The sequence below is a fragment of the Triturus cristatus genome, chromosome 4_1, assembly GCF_964204655.1.
Source record: "Triturus cristatus chromosome 4_1, aTriCri1.1, whole genome shotgun sequence".
In the NCBI taxonomy this organism is placed as follows: domain Eukaryota; kingdom Metazoa; phylum Chordata; class Amphibia; order Caudata; family Salamandridae; genus Triturus; species Triturus cristatus.
Window position 1 is genome coordinate 1108359926 of NC_140585.1, and position 20855 is coordinate 1108380780.

At 44.2% G+C, this 20855-nt stretch overlaps 1 protein-coding gene across 2 annotated transcripts in view; it reads left to right on the forward strand.

The window, feature by feature from the left end:
- Window positions 1-20855, forward strand: part of LAMB4 (laminin subunit beta 4) — a 572267-nt gene that overhangs the window by 410541 nt on the left and 140871 nt on the right. The window contains exons 27-28 of one of the 2 annotated variants that reach the window (XM_085654109.1): window positions 1609-1761; window positions 15266-15426. In XM_085654109.1, coding sequence (XP_085510235.1) covers window positions 1609-1761; window positions 15266-15426 — 314 coding nt within the window. The remainder of the gene's footprint in view (window positions 1-1608; window positions 1762-15265; window positions 15427-20855) is intronic. The other variant, XM_085654108.1, reaches the window with a different exon arrangement.

A 20855-nucleotide genomic window follows, 5' to 3' on the forward strand; every position in this document is an offset into this window, starting at 1 on the left:
GAACCAAAAGATCAGTGACATAACACAGGCCCCCACAGCCACCGCGGTGAGGGGGGCCAAGCGGTAGAGGGCCCCGTCAGCACAGTACTCTGGCCCGAGAGCTCCTGATTAAATCCGGAGCGGGGACCCCTCCAAGTAATTTGCAGGGGGGGGCCTCAAGTATCATTACGCCACTGCAAAAGAGCACCATCAAGCTAAAAAAATGTAACCCACACCATGACCTTTGTACCCGTCAGTAACTGCACTGGCGGCGGGTGAGGAAAGGAAAAAGAAACCGCTGCCCACTGCCTCAGTGTCTCTGCTTCGCCACAGTAGATCGCTTTCTTGCTGAAAAACAACAGGCAAAGCGTGACTGTGGCTCAACGTGAGGGCACTGCTGAGTTCTCCTGACTGAATTTGTTTACAGCAGGTTCCCAGGGAGCACAGAGCACACTCACTGGCAGCGCACTTGCGTCATTAACACAGCTCCTGTTGAGCGCACCTTGTAAGTGGTGCTATCAAAGCGTGAGTAATGCATTTTAGTGCGGTGATGCAGACACCATACTAAAATGCGTTAGTCTGACCCCTGATGGGTGACACTTGACAGGACTACCTAGGGAGGAGCTACTACATGACATGTCCTGCAAGACACTACAGTTGGTGGGGTTTATCCCAAGAACAATCCCATGAGCATACTAACCTCATGCATAGCATGTGATACCCAGGTACCTTAAAGTAGGCTTACCACTCTGAAATGACTAACAGTGATATTTTGGAGCAACATAAAACACACAAATAACCAATTCATTCCCAGATGCAGCTGGAACGTTGGCGACTTGTAGTAGCTAAATAGGCATCCAAGAAACCATACCCCAGAAACTGGATCAACTAGACACCATTTGTAACTGGTGAACTGGAATTTCCATCAGGTTTTCTGTTGTTATATCAAGATTTGTGTATATTAGCTGAAATCTGTGAAGCATGACAGTTTGTCAAGTATTTAATATTGAAACATGATGCAGAGTCCAAATATTGCCACCAGGGTGGGACTGAGACAGACAATAGGACTGTGCACCGAAAGCTGACATAACCTGTTTTTTTTTTAGGTTGAAACATTTTTGTAGAAGAACTGTTCTCCGTAATCACCTATTTATTTTTTCCTTTTAGTATTCTCTTGCTGATCTTCTAAAGCTTGCTTGTGGTGCCAGGCTAATTAATAGCTGTCTACTTTTAAGATGCCGCCACCACCCAACGCTTGCTAAATAAACATCTTACTGTTTTTAGACTGCAAGCATTTTGAGCTTCCTTATTTATGTGCCTTACTCCTCGCAGTGGATATACCTTGTGAGTATTTTAGATGTAAGTGTGGGTCTAGTACCATAGATGCTTGAAGTACTAGTTGAGGTTCATCCTGAGGGACTGACAGTGTGGCTTTGTCATGACACCTTTGATATTAGAAGTCCTCTTGGAATTTGAAAGATGCCTGTTTCGGGCATTACTGTCACACTTAGGCAATAATGGCAATGGTAGAATTTGCCATCGGGCATCATGTATATAGTATTTAATCTTCATACAAGGCCATTTCAATTGCTGACCTTGACTGTGATGCCAATGCCTTTCCTGACACAGCCTTCTTGCCGATGCCCTGAGTGAGCGGGCATTCTACAATGACACAGTGGATTATTTTGGAGTGCGCCAGTCTTGGAGCCCGTGCAAAACAGCAAAGGAGCTGTCCAACTTAGTCTGGCCAACATCGCCAAGAGCTGGTGAGCCGAGTGAGAGGTGAGGCCCCATCACTCACCACAAAGCGTGTCCCTCGTCTCGGGCTTTGTCCTTGTCTAGGAGTGTATGAGTGTTGGTCGTTTCCCCGTTAAGCCTATAATGTGGAGTTACTTACCATTTGTCAATGTTTCTCTTAAAGGAGAACGTTTTGCATTTGTTGTCTTGAACTGGTCTGGGACTTTGGCTATTTATGGTTTACGTATGAATTTCACATATGTTTGTCACGTGCAATTTATTCTCCAAATTGTGAAAATGTCATTACATAGTCTAAATTGTCGTAGCTTTATTACGTGCCACTACCTCACTTCCTGTCTATTTGTGTAACATTGCTATTTCCTTTACTAAGTTTCTCCAACTAGTTGCAGTTTGTGAGATTCAAATAATTGTACTTACTTCTTTTATGTTTAGAGTTTTATATAAAAAAGACCAGGTGCAAGTGGGTATTAGAACTATGTACGCGAGATATAACCATATACCACATGTGGTGTAGGCAAATTTCAGTTATCAACTTAGAAATAATTAAAGGCATACCTAGACCAATAACATTAATTGGAATAAAAGAGAATTTATTCTTCCCAATCAATGGTTTCTGGGAGGTGACATATTTTGGACTTCTAGGGTTACTAAAAGCAATATACTAGGCTCCGAATTGGTCGAGGATGGCCCCCTATAGCCCACGTTTTAGGACAGGAGAGCCTGTAATTAAACCATGAATCTATTGCATAGCCCTAACATATGCTGGGGAACATGGCAAAAACAAAATGGTGGGATGGTATCCAGATGAGCTAATTCTGGAGGTATACATATAGCCCTGGGGGAACCTTTTACTGGGAATGAATCTCTTCTTTATAGGGGTCTGAATGAGAAACCTAGCCCCTCTATGCCCACCTAACTTTCCTCCCATTACTCCTTTTCTACATTATCTTAGCCCTCCTCTCACTGCCCATGCTAAGTACTCATTCTCTCTACCAACCCAATCTCATCACAATGTCACCAGCTCCTCCCACCCATAGCTCGATCTCTCTCGATGATGTTCAAGACTTTATCTAAGCTAAGATCCATCCAGCATTCCAGTCTCCTCCCCTCTCACGCATGCCTATATGAAACATAAGCAAAACACTGACTCGCCTGCTCCAAATCCCAGTCCTAAAACCTACAGCCCATACTTGCAGCCGCCAAGTTCCATAATACTGTGTATTCTCTCCATCAAACAACTCCCTCCACTAGACTCATCACTAACCTAACTTTCACCATTCCGTATTTACTTTCCTCCTGTGTTTCAACAACAAAAGCCTGGCAGCAGGCATCTTGTTCCTGCATAACAAACCATCAAGTTATTTTAGAAATAAAATTACCATGCCAGCCTGTCTCCGCGTCAACAAGCATTAAGCCTGATACCGTCTTTCTAGGACACCAACAGAACCATGTCAGCTGAAATCCCATCCCTTTAAAATACAATTCTCTTGCCAGCCGAATACCTGTCCCAGCATTTAAAAGTCTACTGTTTATCACATCCATTACAGTACACCAACAGAGCATACCACATAACATCTCATGTCAGCTCAGCAAAACACCCATAAAATAGAACTCATCCTGGCACAGTCAATTACAGCAAAGTTACATCCACCCAATCACTGCATACCCAACATTTAATCACCTCTTGGACTAACCTGACTGACCTTCCCAGAGAATTGAATGACAACAGACATCCTCATTATAATAAATACTACATAAATTACCTGCAACTACTAATAAATTAAAATTGGCCAGCCAGTGGTGCAGACCCAATTCTGCATGAGGAACTAAACATGAGAAACCGCCCAAATAAAAGGACTGAAGGGAATGCAAGTGTGCATAAGGAAGCCCTCCATACCTCACAACTACAAAATCTTTGACCAGCCAAAGACCAGCACTGGAGACATTATGCTGACTGTCAATAGCCATTACTATACATAATCAATGGTTGCCAAAAGCATTTGACACAATTGTCCGAAATAAAAAAACACCTAAATCGACTTTCACTCCATCAGCCACATGATTCACCAAGGAGCTCTTATCCATCACAGCCATTTACAGAGCTCCTGAGCACATAAAAAGAATGTACCTAGACCCAGGAAGCAGAAATCCACTCTCCCTCCAACTATACCTTTAGAGAACAATCACCAGGAAATCAAAAACGAAATATCTGTTCTCTTTACCCTCAATTCTATCTTTTTGTGTAAAAGAGGATTTCAGGATTACATCAGAATTCAAAAACACAATAGCTAGCTCATATGAAAGGTGTTCCTTGGAAATATTCTGTAATACCATGGTCTCACGAATCCGGTGAAAGGCAAAAGAACTTCACACTTTCCACAATCACCGGAGAAGCATTCTCTTACATCTCAAAAGAATCCTTTAAATGAGCACAACATGAAAACTGGATTCCCAGCTGAACCATGCCCCTGGCAATGTTCAAGGATATCCTATTAATTAATCCCATTGCATAAGCTATACATTACAAATGCGTCCTTCAATACCAGTCGCATGCCAAATAAACTTAAATGTGCATTAATTTCACCGCTTCTAAAGAAACCAGGTCTTGATGTTTAAAACCCTTCAAATTACAGCCTACGGCAAATGGTTGAACTGAGTGAAGAAAAGACCAACACTCAGATGCTGGAATTTAGTGAAAAAAATAACACTCTGGCCTCCGCTCTGCAGAGGTACATAATATACCAGTTTCAATTAAGCATGAACTTCCATTGCAAGCGGACTCAAAAGGAGCAGCTACTGTGATTCTTCTTAGTCTCTCTGCTGCATTCAACACTGTCCATCACCCAACACTACATAACAAACTCCAGCATGTGGGCGTTTATGGTAAAGTCATGGCTTGCTGATTATTCTTAAAAAAAAATTGTAAACACACAATCTCCCTACTATCATACACCTCCATTTACCACCTAGTTACTGATGCTCCTCAGATTTTAACCACCTACCCCTCCTTTTCATCATCTGTCTTAGACCTCAGATTGGACTGGTTCAATTCCCCCGTGTTACTTCTTTCAGTTATGATGTTCACATGCAGATCATCTTCAGGTTCCAGACCTCAATGCCACCATACCTTCAAGTCTTTCACCTTGACTTATAGCCATTAAACCTACCCAAAACTCAAACCCTCAGATCTGGAAACGGCTTGTGTCCACAATAGATCCCATCCTGACTTGCATATTAAGGGCATTCACCATCTTCAATAGAAATAGTAAAGCACTTTATATAATTGGATTGCCTTCCGAAAGATCACTGAGGCATGGTTTTTCAGCCTGATAATTAACTCTGCAAGGCAATAGCAAACTATGCCTGAGACATAGCAACCCTCTTCCTAATAAACAGTCCTAGAACAACTGCAACTTAAAACAAACAAGAACTCAATTTTCAGCTACCATTTTCAGCAAAGGCTACCATGGTAACCTGATGATCCATAACTGTACCTCGGACTGTAGTAATAATGCAGTAACATACCCACCATTCGATGATGTATTGATCATGTACGTTGAATACATACATCCCTTCCACACCCTCTATAAACTTTGGCTTGCATCCCAACAGAGATATAATTGCTGCAACAAGCCCAGACCATGTGTCAACACTTCACACCGCCCAAAACTCTTCCCATTTAGTTCATAATAGGTCCACACTCCACAATCAATCATACACATTCAATTGTCAATCACCAGACATTTTGAAGGTGACAGTGATAATCTAGTGGCAGTTGTGTGCTATACAAGTGTTATATACTATAACATGTGTGACAATGCTGTTTGAGAAATTGAATTATTTTACAAAGGATTTTAAGATATGCAAGATTGTGAGTTGACAGTAGACTTATTAGAGGTATTAAAAAGTACAGCCAATGTGATGGTTGCTGTTGCTTGTGCCACTTTCTGTCAAGCTATGGAACCCACATTTGGAGTTCAGAGACCTGCAGTAAGAGGCTGCCAACATGTCTCCTGTTCTCCTGTTTTTTCACCGTGTACTCTGGTCAAGGTCTTTTTTGTTGTTTTTAGCAAACATCCAAAATGTATGTTGGTAGAAGGAAGGTATACATCTTGTTTTGTTCGTTATCTTCTGGTATTAAAAATACATCCTTTGGTGTTTTTTCAGAGGACTAAGTTGTCTTTTTAAAACATTGTTTGCCTAAATATTCAAAATACATATCTTTTGGAATGAACACGAGCTGCATAGAAATGTAGGATTCTCTTGTGGTCCTCTAGCATGACTTGAGCTCAATGCTCTACAGTATGCAAAATGAGTTTGAATTGGGCAAGGGGCTGGCACCTCTTTTATGTTCATCAGTCAAGTTTTAAACTTTTTTGAGGTCAGATTTTAGGTCTTTATATCGGCCTTTGGCTGACCTGTGCAATTCTTACATGTACACCAAAGAATGGCATGGGTGGTTTGTCTGTTCTCTACACGCAAGTGTTTGATTTGAGTCCACACTTCATACCACCTCCTTTAATTTCTAAGACCGAAGGCTTCCTTCTTTTACTTTCTGTATTAAATATCTCAGTCAGAACTTCCTTCCTGAGATCTCCACCTACCCTATGAACTCTGGCCCGAACCTACGCCAGCAGTGGTGTTAGAATGGAATGTGCAACAGTGTTTTCCCACAGGAAAGTCATGTATGGACTGAGGGTTTGTTGCAAGGAAGTGATAGGAGAGTCAGGAATTCAGAAACTGCAGTTTTTTATGATCTACACTTCTGAATTCTCTCTGGAACTGTTTGACCAAAACATCTTATATAACGTTACTTTTCACAGACGTGTATCTTAATGGTAGAACCTGACATTGTTGTTCTCAAAAGCAGACCCACAAGCATCATGACGTTTCTGCAATTTTCATAATGTGCTTGAAATTGGCCTTAAAGTCAGGTCTACTGGATCATCATTGCATAGCCATAAATAAAGGGCATGCGGTTTATTGTGCTCCTGTACATGACCACCACAGTCCTGTCCCCAGATACAGCCTTCTATGCCGAATGGTTTTGTGAGGAGGGTTGGGTGGGTGGCTTACACAAGAAAGCTACAGTTGTTTTACACTGTTGCCTAGTCTCAGAAACTCTTTAACTACAATAAACTTCGTCCGGTTATTTCGGCATATACGTGTCTAATCGAATAAAGATTGACTCAACACATACTTCCACATACACTTTTCAGTTATTTTAATAATGTTCATGAGATGCTTCAAAGAGCAGGATCATAACTCACTGACACAGAATCTCTCTGAGTCCCATGATTTGCTGTGATAATGGAGAATCATAGCCATCAATATTATGAAATTGACACCAGAGCTCATACCTGATAAATTATGCTTCATACGCATGCCACAAAAAAATGGTTGCTTGTGTGAAGCATACATGCAAACGTAGAGTTTAGTAATATAAGAGCCAGCATCTATTGGAACAAAATGTCATATTCTCAAAGGATGAGCACGAGCCACACTACTTCCTGTGACACTTGAGGCTGATGCAGAAGGCTTGTTAGAGTTGTAGTACAAGTGTGGTCATGGGTTTCCCCATTGGTCTGCCATTGGACAAGGCGAATCAGTGTGAAGTGCTAAGGTAAAATGGTGGCAAACATTTGATCCTTCCATTGGTTGATATTAACCTGTAGAAAGACCATGACCTATGCTGGTGCTGCGTGATGGGAATTTTGACTATCAATACAAGATTGCAAAAAATGCCACAAGAAGCAACAAACAGGTACGTCTTTAAATCTGCATTTCATTTGTAGTATATGGCAATTTAGAATAGAGGCTATTTTGTAGTATTGCAAGTCTGCAATCAAATATTGGAATCTGGCATAATATCTGAACTACAGTATGGTAATGTTTCCAGATTATCACCTTGGCCCTCCCACCCTTCCAATTTTCAGCTTCCCAGGACAGGCCCAACCGCTACTCAATCTGGCGTCCATTTTACAGTTTATTATTAGAACTATGACTTTTGGAATTTTATCAGTTGTATACCTGAAAATAAACAAAGAAAGCATAGGATGGGATTGCAGGTTGGCTTTACCAGCAGCACATCACCCCACCAGGAACTTACACCGGCACGCTCTCTCTATATAACCACCAGTGAAATCAAAAATAAAAGTACTGTACGTGTACTCTCACCAGCCGAGGGTGCCTGGCTCTGTCTAAAACCAAAAGTAATGCCTGTGAGAGATTGCTGCACTACAGTTCAACATTATACTTATATTTTAGCGTTAAACCGTCTTTCCTGTTTCCCTGAATAAAAGTGCCCCAGTGGTCTGGCATTTGTGGAGCTCCTGGGCCCTGAAACTTTAAATCTGGGAGGCCTGACCTCGGAAAGCAGCCGCTCTGCAAAATGGACACCTGCACTTTCCATTCTGAAAATAAATTCATGTTGGAGGCTAGCACTTCCAGGCTATGTAGTTGGAGCTAATACAGGGTTCCTTCGAGGCAAACTCCGGCAGCTAAGCCTGGGAATGGGCCTGGTGTACCAAGTGCAGAGAGGTGGAAGTTTTGACTTCCCTTCCATTCATTTTGCATGCTCTGGGGGCCCTCCATATGAACCTCAATCCCTAATAAGCCAACCAAGGTACAGAAAGGAGGACTGACCCTCAGAAAAGATTGCAAGAGGAGTAGGTGGACACTGGGTCCGCTTGCCATTTGTTCAAGGGACATATTGGCCACCTTTTGCCGTTCCAGGATACATGTTAAGATGTCTCCGTCCTGCACCACAGGGCATATGTAATTTCCTGTAAAACCCTCTTTACACTAATGAGCATTTTGAAACCTGATAAATCCTTGCCCTTTTGGCCACAGAATTTTAGCAAGTATTTATTCACTATACAGAAGAAGGGGGCCATGCATAATCAACAATGTTTTGGTGATTCCTCTAATGGCAGCAAGTCGAGTAAAAACATACGCTGTAACCCCCTATGAGGAGACACTGAGGAGTGCGCCAGCAATGTGTCTATCATTCAACTGGTAGATGTACACAGTTCTGGTGTTTGTGGCTGGGGTGGCCAAGAAGGGATGGGCCAGAAAGGTTGATCAAGGAGAGCTAGGAAAACGGGCTTGCAAGTCATGGCGCCAAATGCAGAAAGCGATACCAAAGGGGATGATGGACGGAGCGCTTGAACAAATCAAACACTCACCCCAGTCAACTGATCTGGGTTTAATCCATCATCACTCTTTAGCTCACTCCACCACCCCAGTTCAGACATGGCCATTTGCAAATCAGTCTGACCCTGTGCCTCATGGGAACAGTCCAGCCCGAACTGCCAAGCCATGTCTTCCCTGGACCGGAAACAAGCATCCTGGGACCGGTTTCGGGTTCATAACCCTCATCAGCCAGGCTATCTCGAATCCAGTGGCAAAGTGAGCAAGGGACCCACGTCTGGGCATACCCTGCCAACTTAGGGCGAACAAAGCGATATCAAAGGAGATGATGGACGGAGCGCTTGAACAAACCAAATACTCACCCCCAGTCAACTGATCTGGGTTTAATCCATCATCATTCTTTAGCTCACTCCACCACCCCAGTTCAGACATGGCCATATGCAAATCAGTCTGACCCTGTGCCTAATGGGAGCAGTCCAGCCCGAACTGCCAAGCCATGTCTTCCCTGGACCGTAAACATGGTCCAAACTGGAATGGCATGGTGAGCAAAAAAATTATGGATTTAGGCCCAGATCTCTGTACTGGGGTGAATGTATGACATTGTTCTGCATTCAGTCCATCTATAGTTCTTTTTGCATTTGTCACCCCGAGTGGGACGGGTATGCTCAGACGTGAGTCCCGTGCCCTCCATGCTACTGGAGTCAAGCTATTCTGGCTGAAGAGGGGTGAAACCCCGAAACCGGTCCTAGGATGCTTGTTTCCAGTCTAGGGAGGACCGGGCCTGGCAGTTCGGGCTGGACTGTTCCCATTGGGCACAGAGTCAAGACTGCTTTACATATGGCTGGGTCCAAACTGGAATGACATGGTGAGCAAAAAAACGATGGATTTAGGCCCAGATCTCTGTACTGGGTTGAATGTATGACATTGTTCTGCATTCAGTCCATCAATAGTTCTTTTTGCATTTGCCAAATGCAGAAAAACACAGTTTTTTTGTGAAACATTGTGCTGAACATGCAAATCCCTTTCAGATAAGGGGTTTTGTAATGTGATGTTGAGACCTTTTCTCTAGGTCCCGGGATGGGCAGTGCTTACTGTGCTGTGATGTGGTAGTTAATGCCATTTACCACACATATACCAAAGATTCCAATACAAAGCCCAAGTTACTCCATTTCTACAATTGACTCTCCAAGGGTAGTTAAGGAGAGCCCCAAAGAGATGTTTGCTTTGCCAGTAAGGAAACTAACAGTAAACAAGCATTTACAATGCAATCGGTCTCGCCTTTGGGACCTTATATGTATTTAGCTATGCAGCACATTAGCCTGGGTGCTGAAACATCTACTGTTCTTTAACATGGAGAGAAATTAAGCACCAAACTGCGTGACACACCAGGTATGGGAACACATGGAGAGAAATATTGCCTTTCAGCGGGAAATGGTATAGTCCAAAGCTCTGTTTTTAATATAAAATCAGGGCCTTCGGTGGTCATATCACTGAAAATACAAGATTTGAAAAAAATATTATTGTCTACCAGTGCTTGTGGAAGACAATTTCTATGGACTGGAATCTAGAGAATGCTTAAGTGATTCTGGTACTATACTGACCTCTGCTGGTCGTTTTCTATCAAGACAGTTAAATAGAGGCAGTTGAACAGATAACAAAGTCCCTAAGCGGAAGCAGACAAGTCCTAGGGCAGATCTCCAGAGCCCACAAAGTACATACACATATAAGTATATAATAAGTATATACTAAAGTATATACAAGAGGTCTCGAATGCTCAACCTAAAAACAGGCCCAGCAGACCACAAAACCTGGCCAGCAAACAGCTGAAAACTGTTGACATCCTTCCCTGTCAGAGCGGCTGATTGCCCTATAGGCCAGTCTGACCCTAGTAAAGAATTCAGAAGGGAGTAGTAGGTTTGGAACTCAGGCACAGACGTCACCATAATACCACAAAGTAAACTAAAGGTCCAGTCACAGTTAAATAGTTTTTAAAACAGAAGATCATTATTTACAAATCAGAAAAGGAGATTCCAGCAAAGGTATGACCTCCTCTCGGTGATAGAGCTTATACTCTTCGGCACTGTAGTTCAAATGCCCTTGGCGCCCATAGGCTAGGATATTTAATTTGAGATCCTGGTTGTCTTCAGAATAACTCAATTTCGTTTAAAATGACACAGCCTTTTCCTATGTCTGTTTTTATTCTGCTTTTCATTTGACGTTGGTGAAAGGGTAGTCAGTTTGATGTGTTTGAGCCCATGCTATTGAGAGTCTGTCATACCACCCAAAAGTGAACTCGTTATTCCTAACCACAAAAGAGTTACAGTTTTGGGTGCCAAAGATCTTGCAGAAAGTCTAAAGTCAAGTGTTTAATTAGCAGGGTGGTCGTCAAAAACCGCTTCAACACCTCATCAGGGTTAACAAGCGCTATATAAATGCAAAACCTTCCTTCTTCTATCCAAATAACGGACTCACATGTCCACCACCTAAATTAATTTCATATTCCCTATTCTAATTCACCACTAGTCCTTTTTGGGGTCCGGTGTAGCTTACTACTCGTTGTAAAGTGCTTCAACACCTCATCAGGGGTAGCAGGTGCTATATAAATGTAAACCCTTTCCTCTTTCCCTCCACTATCCTTTTTCGATCCAAATAACAAACTCACATGTCCACCGCTCAAATTAATTTCATATTTCCCTATGCTAATTCACCACTAATTGTTTACAGGTTCCGTAGTAGCGAGCTACTTCCCGAAAAGCGGTTTGACGCCTCGTCAGAGGTAGTAAGCGCTATATAAATGTAAGCACAATTACAAAATATATAAATATGAGTATTTTTTTTACATCTGTTGATATTTTCAGTTTCTACAGTGAGCAAGAGAGCATGTATATATGGTATTGATTTGTAATTTAACTATAAATAAAATAAATATTTCTGAAGGAGCTTCGGAAAGTTTCGGATGTGGTTCATATTTCATGCTATTGGCAACTGCTACATCTGGCTCTTCTAGAGGGTTACACAATGTGTTCAGTTATAGGGATTATTTAGGGTAAAAATGTCACAGAAAAGGTACAGTTTAGGGCTTGTTTTTACATCAGTAATAGTGTTTCATATTTATGTTACATACAGGTACATATTGCAGTGATACTGAAGGGAGTAAGGGGGAGGGTTAAAGGGGAGATTGACAGCTTTTGAAAACATGTTTCCCTGGACATGACACATATGTTCTAAGCAGGGCTGACTTCACCTATAATTTGCTTCAGGAACAAACATGGAATTTCTTCCTATGGCATCCGGAAGGAAGAGTGTGTCTGGAAACCAGGAATCTCTAATCATGGTCAGGGGCTTGAACTCGGCTTCTCTGTCCTTCAGCCAGTTAGGAGGGATGGACCAGTTTCTGGCATTTGTGGCAGCAAACATTATGGCCCAAACAGTTCACCAAAATGATTGTTGTAGAGGGGTTATATTTGAGGCCAAACACTATCTGTTAAAATACATTATCACGCTGAGGTGAAAGTAGGAAGTAAACGTTGAACATAAGATCTTAATCAAAAAGTCACTGTCAATTAATATCCGAGTGATGCGATTAGAAGACCCCACCATCTGGTCTCCCCTTCCTCTTCTACACTTCCCCTATTTGTCCATATTTGACATCTAGTAGGGATGGGGGTTTGAAGTGTGCGCATCATAACAACTCACCGTTATGTCGAGTCACATGATGGGAGGTGAAAATTGAAATATCCCACCTTATAAGTTCTTGTCAAGTGATGTTTAAATTTCAGCACGGAAGACTTGTAGTAACAGAAGTGCCAGTATGACATCTAAACTGGTCCATGAGATGATCAAGTAGAATAGTGGCAAGCAGATGTGTTGGCCATACTAAGGATGCGAGCTTTGATTTCCATACCCACTTCCTTTTGAGCACCTAAGAGTCCCCCACCGCTACCGCGTTGCAAAGATTGTGTGTAGGCAGAGCCCAAGATACTCTTGCCTACTGGCATCCTGCAGTCAGTTTCAAAAGTGTGTCTCTATTCTTCATTTTTAGTATAGCACCCTCTAGTGGCTTTTATGCAGGCCTCCATGGTATGTGATGGTACAAGTGCTTAGGTGGCACATAGGTTTGTATAAAATGGACCCAGATAGCAGAAACAATACTCTTAGGGCTGTTCGGAATTTTATGCCACATTGTAAGGAAAATCCTTTTAGGCCAGATTGAATAGATCCATGTCTTATATGGCTTAACTCGCTCAAAAATACATTGGTGGTGTGGGTACTATTATGGAACATTTTCTTCAAGCATCATTGGTCAAGTCTCAAAGGGATTATTGTGCAGAGTTATGGATGCTGCATTGCCACAATGCTAATAAAAGACTCTATGCACTCTAGACTGAGACTTGCCAAAGTGTGCATGATGAAAACCACAAAACCTACAGTGACAGGTTCATATAGATAGTCGCGTTCTATAAGGGAGAAACCGGTATTCAGAAGGCAAGCAATTTAGAGGCAAAGAGTGCTTCTAAAAACAGAGGCCTCCTTTTATAATTGGAGGGTAGAGGCTGGTCATAATATCTCTTAAAGAGCAGTTTACCAGCCTCTAACACCCTGGTGAGGACGTTTTTACCATGATGAGGAAGAACCACTGCCTCCAACCTCCAGCTCTGTCCCTCAGTGTTACTGAGATCCTTACTAGTGGGGCATCTTTTCAGATCCCATAACACCTTCCTCGTGCTGCCAGTGAACTCAAGATCTTCGGGCTTTGTCAGCATAAGGAGAAAGATGTTCTAATTCGAGGATCTGTAACTGGACAGCAAGTGCTCTCCAGACAAAGGCCTCGCAGCCCTTGACCGCTCGGGGAGACAAAAGGGGAAACCGAGGATGCATCTTTGGCAGTACTAAATTTGTAAAACAAAAAAAGAAAAGTGCCAGGGCCCTCGTCAATAGACCACTGCACCTTGCACCACCCTTTGCCCCTTCCAGCGCTGCCAACAGTACTAACAAAACTACTGCCATCACGCACTTACAAATGTGACACTTAAGACTATTCCAGGCCCAAAAGCTACAAAAATTGCTTGGGCGGCAGGTATTAGTAATTTTTAATGCATATTGAATTAATGAACAACTCTTGGTGTGCTAATCTCTAAATTAGACAAACAGCGCCAACGTGTGGCAGACCGTCATTAGGGTCGGCGTCGACAATTACGTGCCGGTTCCGGGCACCGGAAGCCACTGGCTCAAATTAAGCACTGAAGAAGACTGCCGAGACTTAGAAGTAAGGAAAGTGTATTTGGGAACAGCAGTCTGTCATCAGCTTGTAAAATAATTTAGTCATCTCTAGACCACACATAAATGAAAAAAGTGTGCAATGGGGAGTATGGAGGCAAGAGAGTTGTGTTTTTCTAGGGAACTCCGCATTAAATAGTCCTCGAGTTGACTGATGGAACCACTCTACTGAAGAAACACGGGTAATGCAAGACACTTTACAAGGTCTTGAGTCAAAACTATGGCATAACTGTGGCTGGCTGTGTGTACTCGGTGGGCCTTACCTACTTTGTCTTTGTTTAACTTCATGCACTTAGCCATTAGGATTTTCTGAATGACACTTTTCTCACAAGTATCAGTCCACCATCAAACCATCAGCATATTCTAGAGAAACACCTTCTATAGTGGCTTATGAATCGCGCAAACATGGCAGAAGGATAGTCTACTCCTGAAGTGATCTTGAGTACTGTACATGTCTTTCTCCTGCTCATACAAGGATGGGTCCCGCGCGCAGCAGCTGTGCCAGGCTTGCATGGGAGGCATTTCTTTGTGAATCCCCACCCCTTTTCTCAGTTTTCGTTCCTCCATGTTGTATATGGCTGTTTTATTTCCGTCTGTCTCTTCCCCTACTCCATATGTCATGAGGAGGGTTAACCATCTGTGAAATGCATGACCAATTGTGTAACATTCTTCGTTGGGCATGCATGTTATGAACACCGTAAATGTACAGTTTGACATTCCACAATGGTATATGGCAATTTCCAAGATTTTCGTAAAATGTCTCTACTTCTGTATGGCAGAGTTATGTCTACGCTGAGGGAAACACTGCATTTCGTACACCAGCAAGAGGTATTCTTTAAAATCCCCTGGGTGGGCTTTGCTGACGCCACCCTCTATAGACGCAGAATAGCCCCACATGCGTGGCCAATCGCCAAAGAAATATAATAAACTGTTACAAATTAGCGGTAGAGGTTCCCTGGTGGGAACCACCTGCTGTTTTATATTTCAGGAGACAGGATCGTCCCATGGGAGTCACCGCCCTGGCTAAGGGTCCGGTTCCCAAAAGTCATAATGTACAGCAGTAACACTGTGTCTACTTCTGTTCTGTCGTCCTCCCAAGGCAAGAGGTTGATGACATCCTTGAGAATCTGAAAGAGCTGCAGGAGCTTCGGAACTTGAATTTCACCATCGATGAACTCATGAAAGAGGCGGACAGATTGTTCAAGGACCTGGAAAGAATAAGACAGAGGCAAAAGAGTGCGGAGGAGGCCAAAATGAAAGGTACAGAGAGATATGTTTATTCAGGAATGTGTTACGCTTATGTACACCAAAGTTTTCATATGAAAAGTGTCCTCAAATGAGACCAAGGCAGATTTAACAAAAGCAATTAGCGCAACAAGCAGCACATTGCAAGCACACTGTCTTGGGTTGCACCCAGGCAAACTCTTAACGGAGTGCCCATGGAAAGTATATGCTACGTTCATTGCACACACAAAATCTGACAGTTTGTGCTTGTAGCGGGTACACCACTTTAATGAAAGAATAGAGCAAGGTTTGAGACCACAGCTCCCACTTTCACTGGAAATGGTCCGTCCTTATTAGGGTCGAGGCAGCAAGAGCATGCGCTAGTGCATGCACTCGCTTGGGAGACACTATTTTCTTCAAAAAACGGCTTGCAGCCCTCCCATTGCTTACTATTTGTTGGCTTCTATTTAACTCTTCTTTACTGCCTCCTAATTGGCCAGCGCAGGCCAAACATCCCTTCCAGTCGTCTCTCGGAGCATGGACCAAGCACAGATTGCTCAAACTCAATCAGTGCCCTGACGTGATTGAGGTACTATTTCTTCAATCCCTCAACCCCCCTGGCTTTTCTTTAACTCCTCCCACATCCCCTACCTGGTACTCCCTCCCTCCTCCCCTGCACATCCCTCTTTCTGTTTACCCATACCTGCGCCTCCTGCATTTTTTAAACCTATTGCACAGCATTGTGGGCTACTGTGCAACATGGCTTAACAAATGTAAAGCGATATGATGTGGTCAACGCTAGGTGCGTCACAGCACTTTTTTCATGTTTTTTACTATGAACCATGTTGCTTTATTTCCCTTTTTGCTTAAGCACTAGAGAAGTGCTTACGTTTTCCAACTTTCGCCCTCTTGTGCATCCTCCATGTGAGAAAGTGCCATCTTTCTTGCATGGTATGCCCCCACTTTTTGCTGAATTACTGATGTACTTTGACTGAGTGTGCCCTGGGCTCCTGCCAATCAGGTGCCCAGGGCCTGTGTTCCTTCCCTAAAACTGCATTGAAGCCTACACCCAATTGGCATCTCTGGCCACACGTCAGCCCCTGGTAAATGGTACCATAGGTACCCAAGGCACTGTGACCAGAGAAGGCCCTGTACCTTGACACACACACACTGCCTTTGCGGGCTGATTGTCTTGGTGCAGAACAATACAGAGAGTCGACATGGCACACATCCCTGTGTGCCATGCCCACAAACACACTGCCCTGGCATACCTCAGTCACCCCTCTAGCTGGGTGCACTATGCCAGTGGTGAGGGTACAGGTGCATGAGCCCTCTACCCTTACAGTACCCAGGTCCATTCCTGGGCACTGCAAGTGCAGTGCTGCCATTAAGAGTATATGGTGCTGGGAGGTCGTCATCACGAACTCCACAGCACCATGATGGCTACACTGAAGACTGAGAAGTTTGGTATCAATCTTCTCAGCACATTAAACCCACACTGATGCCAGTGTGGGATTTAATGTAAGATGCACGACAGAGGGCAATTTAGAGTTGCCCCCTGAACCTAACCCACAATCCACATCCTGCCTGAGAGGCTGCCTAGGCTGCCACCCAGCAGACATGTTGCTGGACCCCTGGGTAGAGAGCCATCCGCTCTCCTGGGCCTGCAACAATGCACGTTGTGGGCGAGGTGCTAGGTCTATTCCCCCAGAATGGGCAGGGGGAAGCTTCAAAGGCATGCCGCCTTTGTGAGCCTCCCCAGACCACTTGCTGTACTCAGCAACTGGTCCCCACCGGTTCTAGCCCCCACTCTGGTGGGAAGACTGGCAGAAAACCCCAAGTGAGGAAAGGGGTGTGCCAGCCTCTGCCAACCCCACCCCTCAGGTGGGGGAGGCGAGGTGAAGCACATCTCCGGGCTCTCGCCATCTTGAAGATGGGAAGCACTACCCAATCAGGACTAGGTTACTGCCCCCCTCCCACAGGAGAGTGGCAGGATAGGGGGTGTACCCATCCCAGGGAAGGGACCCATTGGTCCCTGCCCTTTACCTACCTGTAACGCCCCTAAATTTAGTATTTAGGGGCACCCTGAACCTTCAGTCTTCAGATCCCGAAACAAGCAAGAAGAACAAGAAGAAAGAAGACCTGCCGTGCAGCTGCTAACAAGAGGAAGACACCAACTGACTTGGCCCCAGCCCTACAGGCCTGTCGAGCCTCGAACCTGCATATGCTAAACCCCGGCATCTCCAGTGGTCAGCAACCTTGAAAACCCCGGAGGACCTGACTGCCTTGTGACTCTAAAAGACTGGGACTCCCACGAGCAGTGGTTCTGCTCAAAGCAAGTAACAAACCCCTGGTGCCAGCCAGCAACCGCGACTCCAGCACACTCTGCACCCGCCGAGCCCGGCCTGTGCCTGAGTGGACAAAGACCACGAGGATTCCCCCCGGCGACTGTGACCAAGAATCCAGCACCCAAGGACCCTCCTTGACGCTCCTGATGACGCCTGCAGCCTCAGAACCAGGGACCCCTCCAAACGCGACCAGCAGAGGGTATGATTTTCCGACGCCAAAAGGTACCCCAGCACCCGGTGCCCTTCTGCCCCCTGTGCCCAACTCCTGGGTGCCTACCTGACCTACAGCTTCCCAACTTACCTCTCGAAGTGGTGGTCGCATCTGAAGAATCTCCGTCCCCGAGCTTGCAGCCTTTGTTTATCTGGTAGCTTCTCCATTGAAATCCATTGAGCACCCGACGGCTCAAAAGCACCCTGCACCCAGCCGCCCGAGTGCCTCGGGGAGTGCAACACCTATCCTAGTCTACTTCCCCACTTGCGCTGTGTAAGTGACCAGGAGCCCAGCTCCCGCAGCCGCGTGGCCTGCCTGCTAGCAGCCACCAACCAAAGGCCCCCTGCCCGTCATAGGCTAACATTGGGCCTAACTCTCTCTGCACCCGGCTGCCCCTGTGCCGCTGAGGGTGTAACAACTGTACCTACCTGACCCTGGGAGACCCCTGAGTCTATGCCCAGAACCGTAACTCTGCCAGTCGAGTACTTACTTGAAAGCCGATAACTCACTTTTCTCCATAGGGTAACATTGACCGGTTTCACTTGGAAATTCTTCTAAGTGTCGAGTTTTGAAAGTTTAAAATATTCACTCAAAATCAGCCGAACAACGAAAACGAAATTACTCACCTGTTATCAGGAGAGATCCCAGTGCTGGATCTTGGTGCCCAGCACTGACCCTGAAAAGTAATTACAACTGTACTTACCGATAACCTGATTTTCCTCCGTAGGATAACATTGCCTGGTTTTTGCAAGAAATTCTTCTAAAGTGACGATTTTTTAAACATACAAATATTCCTTAAAAATCGCCCGTGTAACAAAAACGATTTCTTTCAACTGTTTACAGGAAATGCACCAGGGTTGAATCTAGGATCCAACCCTGAGTAAGAAAATTATACGTAAAATCATTGAAATTGCATTTACTTAAAAACTCCATTGAGCTCAATGTTATAATTGTGTTTGAATTGTGTTGCCTATTGCAACAAATGTAATTATTGCATTTAAAAGTCTATTGCTTATTGAAAGTATACAACTACAGCATTTTATTCTGAGAAAGTATTTTGATACCTATTGTTGGTTCTAAAATAAAACAACTATATATTTTTATACACAAAACAATTGGCCTAGAGTTCAGTTCTTGAGTGTGTGAGACCATTTGCTTACTGAGTGTGTACAACAAATGCTTTACACTGTCCTCTGATACTGCCTTACTGCTCGACCAAGGTACCACTTTAGAGAGTAAGGTTATATCTAACGTTAGCCTCTGCCAGACCTCTGGGGACTGTGGACTCTGTGCACACTGAACCTTACTTTGGTTCAGTATATACAGAGCCACTTTCTTACACCTGCACTCCTCGTTGCTTTCTCCGTGTGCAGAAAGCTCTCGTGTATTTCTCTCCGCCACCTCCACTTTCCCCCATGTAGCTTTACCCTTTTTTATTTAACCCATTCAGTGCATGGGGTGGCTGGTTTTTTGATAAATAATATATTGATGGTCTGCTCTGTAACAAGTTTTACCCTGGCATTGTGTCTGGTGTTTGACTATGACTTTTGCAAAGTTTTTCCAGTGCCTCCAACGAGTTTCACTGCTCTAATAATCTGTGGAGTTACCATAATAATTAATTTAAGCATCTACAGCATATCCAGCCTCTTTTTAGAACTTACAAAGTAAAACCACCAGTTTTGAAATTATGTCCACAAGCAAAGCAATTGCTTAACATTGGATCACTTCATAGGTCAAGACGAGGAGTTAAATGGTTACCAACCCTACTCATTGCAGACTGCCACCCTCAGAACCTCCGCTGCCATCTGAGTCCGGCCTTTAGTGAACTTCGTCTCACGTTGTCACTCACTTTCTCTGGTTGATTCACACAATCCCCACCTCACGTTCCCAGCTGCCCTTTCATATTTCCTCTGGTTCCAGGGAGAAGCTTGTTTTGCTTCCCTCGCAAGTAGTCATCCCTCACTCTGCGCTCAGAGCTGCAGGAGCACGTGAGGGTAGAGCTCAGTAGAAAAGGCAGTGAGTACAAGGCAACGGAGTCTGGACCACAGAACAGCACAAGTGGACACCACCAGCTGACAGTGTAGCCTCCACTCTGCCCAGACATCGACACATGGTAGCCCTCAGCAATATTAACAATAACAACACTTCTTTGGTTTCTAGCCACTATACATTCCTGAACATTCTATCACAGTGTAGGTTCGTCTTACTCCCCACAGGTCGGACACACGAGTTCTCCCAGCAATAAGAGTGACCACCTGTTAAGTTTGAGCCTACCAGGCAGCACACGCTATCTGGTTGCAAAAGACCTATTGTGGGTTTACAAAGAACTTACATAGACTTCCTGCCCGCCCATTGCTTCCCACTCATTGGCTTTATTGTCACTTTCATTTGCTTGTTTCTTATTCAGTGTAATTTCTTGTCCTAGTCTGTCCACCTTGTGTTTTACTCTTCCCCTGGAGCATAGCAACTTTGCCACCTCTCTGATTGGCTGGGTTTTATCCTTCGACTGCTCACTTTTAGGGAACCTCTTTTTTCGTGTTGCTTAAGCACTCTATGTTTTCTAGCTCACTTCCTCGTGTTTCTCCCATCCCACCAGATACCTACCCTTACACCAAATACTGCCAAGGGCTTCATGTGACAAGCACTCACTCGTGTGCTTCCTACCTGCCATACTGCCTTCCTCTCCTGTGATCTGTGTTGCTTTCTCGCTCAAATGATTCTCTCTGCCCCATGTTGCTTTCCCTCGTGAGTTGCTCCCCTCCCTCACCCTTCCACCATTGCCCCCTCCTCACAACAACCAGTCTTTTTTTAATATCTTATTTTTCGTTTTCTGTGGGGGGCGGCACCATGCAATAAATTGCTGCCAGTCTCTCCACCTTAATTTTTGTAATGCTCTTCTGCTGCTT